The sequence below is a fragment of the Brassica napus genome, chromosome C5, assembly GCF_020379485.1.
Source record: "Brassica napus cultivar Da-Ae chromosome C5, Da-Ae, whole genome shotgun sequence".
Classification (NCBI taxonomy): Eukaryota; Viridiplantae; Streptophyta; class Magnoliopsida; order Brassicales; family Brassicaceae; genus Brassica; species Brassica napus.
The window spans coordinates 34,995,498-35,008,189 of NC_063448.1; the positions used below are offsets into that span (position 1 = coordinate 34,995,498).

At 43.2% G+C, this 12,692-nt stretch overlaps 1 protein-coding gene across 1 annotated transcript; it reads right to left on the reverse strand.

Moving 5' to 3' along the window:
* Positions 1 to 7,367: 7,367 nt before the first annotated feature.
* LOC106363621 lies at positions 7,368 to 8,477 on the reverse strand. The gene has a single exon (XM_013803336.1). It carries the CDS (start codon positions 8,475 to 8,477, stop codon positions 7,368 to 7,370), a length of 1,110 nt encoding a protein of 369 aa, XP_013658790.1.
* Between the last annotated feature and the right edge of the window lie 4,215 nt (positions 8,478 to 12,692).

Consider the following 12,692-nt stretch of genomic DNA (forward strand, 5'->3'; position numbering starts at 1 on the left):
TTGTGAAGGAGATTAACTCTGAAATCCCGGGGGCGGACGAGGTAGTTATATCTTAGGAAATTGTTTAGGTCTGTTGTTGTTCGACAATTCTCAATTACCGCGTAATTAACTGATTTGAAATTGCAGGAAATAAGGGCAGCGAGGGGTGGGGAGGGTGCACAGCCAAAAGAAAACGAGTCGGTAGCTGCCCGCATGACACCAACGGCCGGGATTGACTTTGCGCAGGTGATGTGCATTTTATTATTGGTGTACACATTCACATTTTATTTTGGGTGTACACCTGTTGACATAGGTTACTGACTCCATCTAGAAAACGGGTGCCGACAACGGTGGTGTCCGGTCAAACATCAAATCAGAATGATGGAGAGAGGCTTGAACAAGTCTCTGCTCCTATGGGGTTTGTTGAGGCACTTGTGAAAAAGATCAACTCTGAAATCCCGGGGGCGGACGAGGTAGTTATATCTTAGGCAATGGTTTAGGTCTGTTGTTGTTCGACAATTCTCAGAGAGCGTAATTAACTAATTTGAAATTTCAGGAAATAAGGGCAACGAGGGGTGGGGAGGGTGCACAGCCAAAAGAAAACAAGTCCGTGGCTGCCCGCATGACACCAACGGCGGGGATTGGCTTTGCGCAGGTGGTGTGCATTTTATTATTGGTGTACACATGTACATTTTATTTTTGGTGTACACCTGTTGACATAGGTTACTGACTCCATCTAGAAAACGGGTGGCGACAACGGTGGTGAGTTCGTTGAGGAGGATCCTGACGGTGGTGAAGAAGCGAGGACGGCAGACAAACAGCCCCAATCTGTTGACTCCGTTGAAACATCAAATATGGAGTTTCCAAAGCCTGTGGAGGCGGTTGGAAAAGTTGCTCCTCCCAAGGCGGGTGGTGAGGCAAGTGTTAAGGAGATCAACGCTGAATTACAGGGGACGGAGGACGAAGAGAGATATGACAGTTTTAAAGACGACATGTCCACTGATAGCCAGATACAAGAGAACCCACGTGATCTGTATGGTGAAACGGATGCGGACTCTGAAGATGTGGGTAGTGGTGGTAAACGGCATCGCATGAGATCCAGAAATATTTCTGGAGTGTACACCCCTGACCCAAGGGTGAAAAAGTTGTTTAAGGCGAGGAGAAGGTTGAGTATAAGCCCATTGCCAAAACGAATCGAACACAGTTTAGGAAGTTTGCCGAAATTTTGAGGGAAAACCCCGAGCAGTAAGTTTCTAACTCTTTTTAAGGTTATATACATACACTCGTGCATAAGTTCCTGATTGTTGGTTAAATTTGCAGGATGTGGGATATCGCTACCGGTCACTCTGTGTGTAATCACTTCTTCCTTTGACAGTCACCTTATGTAACTAATATTTGTTACATATTTTTTTGGGACAGCACATGCATGTGATAATGAACTTGTTGTGGAGGCGTCGCGGGATTTATCTACAGAAGGAGAGGATGGTGATCTTGGATCAGTACTTTATAAAAACCATTCAGTCAAACTGGAGTGCCTTTAGCGCAGACAATGATAAGCTGCAGTTCGAATGGGGGAAAAACGTAGCACAGTATGTGACAGGAAAGAGCAAGGGGCAGAAAATGAAGTTGGGACTTGGCCGCGATGTCGACACCGTGTACACCCCGATGAATTGGGGTGGAGATCACTGGGTTGGTCTCTGCATTAAGCTGACTGAAGGTCATGTGACGGTATTTGATTCCTATGTTCCTCATACTGAGATCGAGGTTGCGGAAGGACATATGTGTTCGGTTGTACAGTCGTTGCCTTATATATTAGAAAAATATGCGGGGCATAAATGCTATAAGGTGAAGGAAGGTCTTCGAATTTACTCTTGGAGCCGCGCAGAAGGCATTTATCACAACAAAAGGGGTGGCGACTGTGGGCCATGTGCTGCCAAGTTCATAGAGATGCATGCTGCCGGCTTAACGGAGGAAATGAGTCGGATTACCGACAAAGATGTTGACAGATTTCGAGAGCAGTATGCAATGGACTGCTATGAAGAATTCGTGGGCGATGCTAAAGTAAACAATGAGTAAACTTGAAGTTGTTTTCTTTGTCAGAATGTTGTTCGAACCCAATGGTACTTATGTTTGTGTGAACGAAATGGAACTTAATGGTATATTTATGGTGTGTTTGTGTGATTATGCGTTTATGATCATCGAGAAACAAAAAAGTTTATCGGTATTGACTTTGGTATTTCTAGATATGTACACCTGAGTTAAAACGCTGCACACCAACTACATGTGTTGACTTTGGTAGACCTTGTAACCCTCGTACACCGTTGTTGTAATGTTGTTGTAACTACGTGAAGGTATACATCATTGAACAAAATGATTGCGAATGTTATTGTGTTATAATTAGAACTATTTGTGATGTTTGAATTATATAAAGTCACATCATTGAACAAAATGAACTACATGTATTGTCGGTGGTAGACCTTGTAACGTTTGGAGTACAATATAAAGTGAAATGTTTTGTTTGGTCTTTAAAAATCGTACACCATTGGCGTAATGATGCACACCAAGTCTGACATTTCACATCAACCATATGTATTGAGTTTCTTAGACCTTGTAACGGTTGTTGTATTATATTATGTAAAACACATTGTTTGGTTTATAAATCGTGTACACCGTTGTTTTAATGTTGTACACCGAGTCTTATCTTTTCATGATAACTGTATGAGTAAAGAAACGATAAACCGATGTTAGAGTTTGTCTCCTAGCTTTGATGGTATACGTCACTTTCCAAAATATCAGCTAATGTTATACTCGACAACGGAATTAGAACAATGCTTAATGTGGTAAATGCATTACAACAAATAATAATTACTGCCAATTGTCGAAGGGCGGAAAACTCGTGGCGCAACGAAAATCCCGGAGGAAAAGACCAACCTTTTTTATCCAGAAGCATCGGTTACACATGTCTTCAGTCTTGCTTAACTCCATCTGCCACAGATCCCAATCGAAATCTAACGTAGGTGCACAGGGGCAATTATAAAACAAAGGTCGATCTGTTGACATGAACATGAACTTCTTTGTTAAGAACCCCTCGTTAACGACTGGCACCCACGGGGCATCATCCATTCTAACAAGCCATCCATTGTACCAACTGCTTCTCTCGTAAAACTAGCGAAGTATTCCTCATCATCCCAGTAGAGTTTGCGAGTCATTGCATAGGTATACAACGCTCGTTCGTATCCAGCATCCGCTGCTCTCTTCATCAAAGCAAGACCTTCTTCGTGGCGTTGTAGGGGGTAGAAATACTCAACACCCTTGATGTAAAGAGTACTTGGGTTTACGACATCGTAGCATCTTCTCAACAACGTATCACACAAGCCTGTCCACCAAGGATATTTATACAGATCAAACGAAGAATAGACGTCAGGCGTGTCTGCCAGCGCACGCATTGACTTACAAGTAGATCTGAGTTTATACATATCTTGAAAGGATTTTTTTTGCGACGCAGAAGACAATCAATTGTTGGATTTCTGAAGGGAGATCTAGAAAAGTCATCTCTGCCATTATAGCCAGATTGTGTTTTCAGCGTTGTGCAAATGATGTCCAAAATTCAGTAATTATAGTGAGCGGACGGCGGCAAGCGAAGGGTTGTCTATTTACGATGGTCACGCCCGTATAAGTCATTATATCGAGGAGACGCATTGAACCTATACCGAGATAAACGAAATAATGGATTTTTTATTGACCCTTTAAAAATGATTTGACAGTGTTAGGTTTCAAATGTAGGTGGGACAATAAATTCTCGTATTAACCTCACACGTTTTCTCTACAAACCTGTCTATTAAATTACTATAATCGCTCTCATACCAACCATAAAACAGACCACAAAAAAACTCCAACAAGTGACCCCAATAGTATGGAAGCTCACGTACTCCCAAATCTTCCCCAGGAAATTGTGTGCAAAATCATTGAGCTTGTCGGAGAGGAATCATTTTACAATCTTGGCCCTTTTCTGCGGGCTGGAAAACGCGGTTACGCCCTCACACACGAGCCCTCAGTCTTGAAGAAGTGCGATGTTAGTGAAATGGAGGACGGTTTCGTCACATGTCAAATACGCCAAGGTTGTCAGTTCCGGGAGTTTCATCTCAAATGTGTCAGTGCTGGCAAGAGAAAGACAATCTACTATGAAGGTCTCCTTACAGCACCGAGCATAGGACTTAAGGAGAGTATTAAAATATTGGAACCAAATGTCCCAATGCATGGATTCTCAACCCTAGCTGTCGCCATATTCAATGTTTGTCTTGGCAATGACAAGGAAGCGAGCAAAGTGTTTCAGCTGTTCGCAACATATCACCATGACCTTCGATCGGATGATACTTGTGAAATGGGAGAATCCATAGAGAACCAATTGAAAGCCTTTGGAGCGGAAGACCTGAACTGCAACAAATATAGGGAATCTTTCAAGTTCCCGGATGATGGCGTTATCAAGACACCCAGGTGCGTGTATGGCCATGATTACGCAGACAACTTAGAAGGTGATTGCAAAAACTGCAGGCTATTTTGGATTTGCGTCAACATTGCAAACATCCTTTAAATATTATTGACAGGGAAATCTCTCTGGTTTTCTCCTATGTCATTTATGTTTTAACATCTGCTGTTTCCTCCCAAATGTAGTTCCTCGATCCCAATACTACATATAATTTCTGTTGGAACAATACCTTTGCAAATTTAAATAACTAATTCATAACTAATTCATAGGTTATAACACGTTTACAGCAGATGTTGAGATACCAAAATACAAGCTTGCAGGACAAATTAAACATCTCTTCACATATTTAGAAACCCGTTAATGATGTCTTCCTCTATTTCTGCATTTTTGCCCAAATCACTCTGGAGGTGCGAGATGGTCTTCTTCAATTCCATGATAGTCCGCTTTTGTTCAGAAATTTCGTCTCTAGCTTCAATCAGAGCTTGCTTTTGCCATCCGAAAGGTTCTTCCTCATCGATCCATTGGAAAAACCCACAATCAAGTGGACTCTACAAGATAAACGAAATGAAAACCCCTTCGATAAATAACAACACAATACTACTATTCTACCTTCCAGCGTTCACACCCGTAGAACCTCCGACCAGGATTTTTGTCTGTCCAAGATTTACATTTCTTCGCCGGCAACGCACAGAAACAACGCACATCGGTTTCATTACCCTTTCCCTTTCCCTTTCCCTTATAGCTCGATCTGCCACCGAATTCCATATCTCTTCCCAGTTGGAGAACAATAATGAACACCAAAAAAGGACTGAAATCGAATTGGAGAAAAGAATTTTGGGAAAAAATGTAAATGGGTCGGGTTTAGGGTTTGGACTGGGCCGGATTTTTGGGCAACCCGGACCGAAATTTGAATTTACTTTAATTTAAATTTTGAAATAAAGTGCACAGTGACGAGCACTTTCTCCAACTTCGACCTAATAATATCTCCCTTTCTCCTTTCTCCAACTTCGACCTAATAACATCTCCCTTTCTCCTTTACCAGCAAAATTCCCTCGATGTCGACTTCCAGCAGCTCGGATGGTGCCTCGTATGTGGACATGCTTTACGCTGTGAACGACTCCAACTTTGGAATCCCGGATCGTTGTCCTTGCGGAAGCGCAATTATCATTCAGATCTCTACAGAAGCGGCAGCCATTCCGAAGAAATACTTTGTATGCAAAGATTTCAAGGTGAGTTGTAATCTTTTATGTAATTGTTGGCTTTGCTTCCAAAGATTTAAAGGTAAGTTGTAATCCTATTTCCAGAATGACGGGTTGCACAGAAAGCAAGAATGGACCGCCGCTATCGAAGACGAAACCCGACGTTTGAAGAAAACAGTTGAAGACCACGAATCCAAGATACGTAGCTTAGGTCGTGTTGAATATCGGATCGATCGAATTGACGAAGATGCCCAAAAAAACGACGGTGAGATTGCAAACCTTGGTTAGCAGATCCACGAGATGGAGAAAGTCTTGAAGAAAAACACTGAGGAGATTGCATTACTCAAGGAAATTATTGAGAAACTTTAATATAATATATTGTTGCATCTATTTTGTAGTATCTATTCCGGCAGACATATGGTGTGCAACTTTTAAATATGGTGTGCAACTTTTTTATTGACGTAATTGTATCCAACGTTTCAATTGACATAATAGTATCCTACATTTCAATTGACATAATAGTATTCTCTTCGAAAGATTAGAAATATTTGTTGGTGTGCAACAATTTAACATCGGTGTACGTAGGATAGAGTAGTGTGCATGAAGATTACCACCATCCAACAAGTCTTAACGCCACGTTTCAAAGTTTGGATGACCGGTGGATGCCTTGAAGGCGCGTAGAAAAAGACCAACCTCTTTTATCCAGAAGCACCGGTTACACATGTCTTCAGCCTTCCTATTGTCGATGTCCCATAATGCCCAATGTCCCTCCAATAGAGGAAAACAAGGACAGCTGTAAAATATCGGTGCGACTGTTGATATAAAGACGTGCCTCCTTATGTGGAAGTAGTCGTTATGGTCCCAATTCCACAATCCAGCCGAGGATCTTACCAGCAGTCCGATCTTAGCGACGTAGTCTCTTGAAAATCCCCTGAAGTGGTCACCATCATCATCCCATAATTTGCTTGTCATGGCGTAGGTATACGAGGCTCGCTCGAATCCAGCATCGGCTGCTCTCTTCATCAAATCAAGACCCTCAACGTACATATTTCGCCTGTAAAAATACTCAACGCCCTTGATGTAAAGTGTACTTGGGTTTCCCTGGGCATAGCATCTTCTCAATAGGTAACGGAGCCTAAACCTGTTAAGCCTCCACGGGTATTTAAACAAATCAAACGAAGCGTAAACGTCTTCATCATCTGCCAACGAACGCATAGCCTTGCAAGTAGCACGGAGTCTGAAAAGATCTTCTACATCCTCTATTCAGGGCTTAACTTCCTTGCAAGTGATCTTCTTGTGACATTATTCGGATATAATATCTACTTTTGTTATTAATGTTATGCATCTATTGATCAACTATAGGTGTACAACAAATATGTGCTACAACCATAATATATTTAGGACGAAAAGCCCGTACACCTCAACACTAGTTCCGTACACCATATCCAAACAAACACAGGTTCATCGGTGATCTACAATAAAAATACATTCCAAAATGAGGTTGGTCGTTTTTATCAAAATACAGACTTTCTAGATCCTCTATTCATGGCTTAACTTCCTTGCAAGTGGTCTTCTTGTGACCTTCCTTAAAACAGTTTGAGCACTTGTTCGGCTTATGTTTTTTGCTCCCCCCCCCTGATGTAAACAATAAAGTTGGTATAATTGGAGAATTTACTATACGTTACTGAAATTATTGTTCAAAGTCAACACCACAGTCTTACCGGTATCTCTCCTGCGGACAGTTTACGTTTGATTCCTGGTCTTCCCTTCGTTCGTTTGGTCGTTGGTGGATAAAGATCAACCGTTAGTATTTCGGCTGGCACTTCAACATCCTTTGGATCCGGAACCGGAAGTATGATACCCCTAACTGTTTCAGCCCATGTCTCTTTGAGATGGTGTTTGCAAACAAACATGGTGTACTGCATATTACGGCAAGAAGCAGCAGCAATGGCATGTCGGCATGGCAAACCAAGCTTTTGGAATTCGAGGCAAGTGCAAGTTCGTTTATCCAGATCAACCGTGAAACCAAAATTAGTTGGCCTGTGCGTAACTTCGAATAACCAAGTCGAACATGGCATAACTAGAAGGCCCGCTGACAGCACCAGCTGTTCGACCAATATCTTTTGAATATTATCTGGAACATTTCCCTTCATCTTACTAATCTCGGTGCGCTGCTCACATACCATGTACACAGCTTCCGGCGAATAAACTCGAACAATGCCATTATATATAGGACTATCACGAGCGGGCAGAAGAGCATTATTCAACGATTCAGCAGCGTTAGAAGTCATCACGTTAAATCTCTCCCCTTCGAAATGTGAACGTGTCCATAGCTTCTTGTCGATCTTCTCCAAATAATCCCAGCATCTCCAATCCGTCAGTTTAATAAGCTCCATTATCTCCTTAAACTCTGAAACTCTGAACGCATCCCCAGCTCTGCCAACCATTGCTTTCTGTTGCAGCCCCTTAAACTTATCATTAACGTTACACTGGAGGTGTACGAGACAAATACCATGGTGTGCACGTGGGTACCATTTATCTTTCGCTGCGAAAATTGCTGCGCATCTATCTGATATTATACTTAAATCAAAACCATCCTCTACAATAGTAGATAACCTCTGGAAAAACCATGTCCAAGATTCTGTGTTCTCGCTTTCCACTACTGCGAGAGCAATCGGGAATACGCGGCTGTTAGCATCTTGTCCGCTGGCACTTAGCAAAACACCTTTGTACTTTCCAAACATGTGGGTGTCGTCCACCACTAGCACCTTCCTCAAGTACTTCCATCCATCGATGCATGCTTTCAGGGACATGAACGCATACTTAAACCTTGTTTTTCCTTCTTTGTCTTTTTCTGTTTTAATATCGGTGATTGTTCCAGGATTTGCTAGCTTGAGTACATGGAAGTACTATGGTAGCATCTTGTATGAATCCTCCTCTGTTCCTTGCGCAGATGCAATCGCTAGTTCTTTCGCTTTCCAAGCTTTCCAGTATGAGCATGTATAGTTGAATTCCGTTCGCAACATTTCCGGAAGTTCCATAGCACGCGGCCCAGAGTAGAGCCTCTCGTATTTCGAACGCAATAGAGCTGCAAGCACTTTGGCTGTACCATGTTTTTTATACTTCCCTCTAACGTCGGCTACGCATACATGATTCAGAATTGCCTTTTTAACCAGATAAGTTGGAGAATCACCGAGTTGAACAGCCACTACTCTCCACTTGCATTCTTTTTCGTAGCATTTCACCGTCAGTCGGCGTTTGCAATGCCTGAGCTTAAACGTGCACACCTTAGCAATTGCGTAGATAGCCAACGTCAACTTGCACTCCGCTTTGTGCTTGAACGTCCTTCCCACGTATATGTCAGAGTCCTCCTTGCTGAAGTCAATGTCAAGAGGGTTGCAGCTGCTTCCATCCATTTCATTATACACACCATCTACGTCATTATATCCATACATATCTGGTACTTGTATGCCTTTCATGAATGCTTCTCCACCCTGAACTTGTCTAGTTGCGGTGACAGGAGGATCAACATCGTCCTCATCTTCTAGCTCACGGTTGTGCGTGTTATATTGTTTTGGGGGAGTTTCGAGACATATGTCACCACTTTCAACGGCCTCTGTTGCTTGATTGGGTGCACAACCAACGTCTGTAGGAGTACCACTCACATTATCTCCGACTTTCGTCAATACTTCTTCACCCTGAAATGCGGCCGGCTGGGGAATAGGAGTGTCAACAACAGCATCATCATCATTATCTTCAGTCACCCGGGTGTGTTTGTTTTTAGATTGAGGGGGCGTCACAAGAACAACATCAACACCTACCTCGGTCTCTGTTACTTCTGTCTCCAATCTGGAGGGTGATCCAAGATCTCTTGCTAGATCGGTGATTTCCACAGAAGAATCGTTATTTTTGGATATATATCCACCTCCACGTGATCGTTGCTTCTTACCACACGCCGATTTTGCAGCCCCTGTGCCACCAATACCGCCAGGACGCCAAATACCCTTCCCACCAGACTGTCCACCACTTCTTCCTTTGCCTGGACCTTCTACAAAATCGTCGTCGTCGTCCGTCACGCAATCGTTTCTACAATAATCATGCCAGCCATTGTAGTCGTAATCGCTATCATCGCCTTCATCTTCTGCAGCAACATCTTCGTGAGCTCCTCCATTATTTCCATTCTCCACTGAGACCTGTTCAACACTTAGCGTTCTCGTATCTTCTATGAGACAGATTTGTTGAGGCAGATTATCTGGCGCCGTTTTTACTGCGCCTCCTTCTTCGAGTTTGCCTTCCTTATTCTCTCTATTATCCACTGCCAAGTCATCTCCACAAACATTCCCCTTTTCTTGCTCGCAATTCTCTGAATTAGCCCCACTCCCGTCGGCAAGAGTTTCTCCGCTTTTGTCTTGGTCCTTTGACGTCGCAACCATGCCGCCAGACAGAGAGTTGCGTTTGTAGCGTTCTTCGATTTGCTGTACTTCCATCAAAAAAGCAACATCTTCATCAGGAGGTCGAACGGGTGCATTCATTTGGACCCATATTACTCGTTCCGACCTTAGAAATATCATTTTTCCTCCAACACTTTCTCTTAATGTTACGAAGAGATTGACGGATTTGTCTGCCCGGTGAAGCGCCTTGAAAATCCTAAAATCTTTGTCCGTTGCTATCTCGACGGGAGAAGCCACTAGGCCCACCATTTCACTCTCTCCATCATTCAGCCAATACGACATCTCGGCTAACACTTCCCTTCCCAAAAGCCCATACGCAGCTACAATACACGTTTTTAACTCCTCATCACCTCTAATTCTGGACGAATCGACGGCTCTACCCATTTTATCATTGTCTATCTTGAAATCCCAAGCTCCATTGTCAAACATTATCCACCTCCCAGCCATAACCACAATGCAAGAATTACACAAACCTACGGTCCAAGCATGAGCACCCGTTAGTGTCATTTGCCAAATAGAGGAAGCACACAATTGTAAAAACAAATACAGAAACTTAGAGCTCAAACTCTGTACCTTCGCCGGTGTTGGTCCTGATTTCTTTACTACCTGTGCCACCACTACTTGACCCGACGTTCCGACCACCGCTAATTGTTTCCATCCTTTTCAGTTACGGTGGATAAGCATCGACGGCCTCAGAGGATAGGAATATCTTCTTATCGTAGGGTTGCTTCTTTTAGTTGTACACCAGTTCTTAGCTGCTTCTCACCATTACCCAGTTAGCGTTTTATAACATATTAGTTTAATTAATATTACCACAAATATCAGAAAACAGTGAACGGCGGGAAAAGGAATGGTTAATATTACCTTTAACCTTTGCTACCGGTCACCCAAAAAAAAAAAAAAATCTCGAACTCACACGTGCGGAAACTTCTGGGCCGCTTGGGTCGCTAATTCTTACGGTCGTTTCGTCTGGGTCACTTTCAAGAGTTTCATGGATCACGGCCCAGAACATTACGGGTCATAAGGCCAAATTCGTCACCGATTTATTTCTCTCCCCCCTAGCGGCCCGTTTCAACAATAAAAACTTCCAGCGACCCACTTGGCCAATTAAAAACTTGAAGTGACCCTATGTCACAAGCGACTCTTCACACATCACTCACTGCCCGATGCTCGTTTGATCATAATGAAGTTCAGCTTCAGCCGTCAGTCTTCCCTTAATCCGAACTAGAGGAGCCATGCTTTCCAGCATCAATCTTTTCTTTTTTGAAATATAATTTTTTATTCAACCGGAATAATAGAGGAATCAGATCTGGTTACAAACCCATTTTGAACAAAAGATCCAAAGTCAAACTATTACAAAACTAGCTTTGTCCGTCCACTAAACCCGACATATTCCTCTAGCCCGGTTTTCGAAATCCTTCGGAATCAGTTACTGTTCTCCACCTTTGACGAACATCACGAGAATGTGAGGTTCTCCTTGTTGCCTCGGATGCCGGGACTTACCATGTCGTTTATGGAGTAGCTAGTTCCCGATGAAATCCACAAATCTTAGAACTGTCACTGTCTATGAAACACTAGATGACCAATAGGAGAGGGTTTCGAGTACATACCGCACGAGGCCTTGCAACCGCCACCAAATCTGGGCATGTACACAACGCCACAAAGCACTTGAAACCGAGTCCCATACCGCTACTGCCGTCACCGAACCGAACAGCAAGAAAACAGGCCAATTTTGCTGCCACCACCAAACAAGTACGCCTCCATAATCTGCACAAAAAGTCAAGAACACCACACCGGGAGTGTACAATGACCAAGTGTTGACACCAAGCCGGTCAATGAGTCCCGAGAACCGGTTTGACACTTGTGGACTTCGAGAACCGAAGACCCATAACTGAGCTGAGAAACCTCCTAACCGGTGTTGCGGGAAGAGGTACATCAAGAACAAACAATAAAGAGGCTGAAATCTGATATAGAAACCGCTGCTTCCTCAGAGATGAACTTGAAAGGTAGCCTTGGGAGGAGAGAACAAGATGACGTAGATCGACAAGCAGCCTACCAACCGACCATAAACAACAATCAGAGCCACTGCTTATTTAACCACACAAACCTTGATAGAAACCCAGAACCATTCCCGCCTGCGAACCAGATCTCTAGATTCGCCTTCAGAGCAAACAACCCGACGAATCTCACCTAACAGCAGAGACAGAGGAACTGTACCACATCGACACCGATGAGGCCAAGAGCCAAACACCATTGAAGGATGCTTCCTCCACCAGAAATGTTAGGGGATTTTTGTGTAGGATCTTTGTGAGTACTACGGAACGATGGATAAGGCTGCTATTCGTATAGATTTATAAGAAAGAAGGTAGAAAGAGACGTTTTATTAGATCAAAGAGCTGGAACTACAACAGTTTTGAGTAAGAACCCTAGTTCTAGCCGCCTAGCTCTAATCTCGAAGTCTCGAAGTGTCCATCCCTTGCTTTAGGGTTTAGGTTCCCTTTATATAGTCTTCTTAAGGTGAGCCTTAGCCGGTTGGAGTAGGTTAAACTCTTCCATATTCGGAAATATGGAAGGTTC

Coding starts and splice junctions, on each gene's coding strand:
- LOC106363621 (XM_013803336.1), bottom strand. CDS start 8,477: ATGTCCCTGAAAGCATGCATCGATGGATGGAAGTACTTGAGGAAGGTG.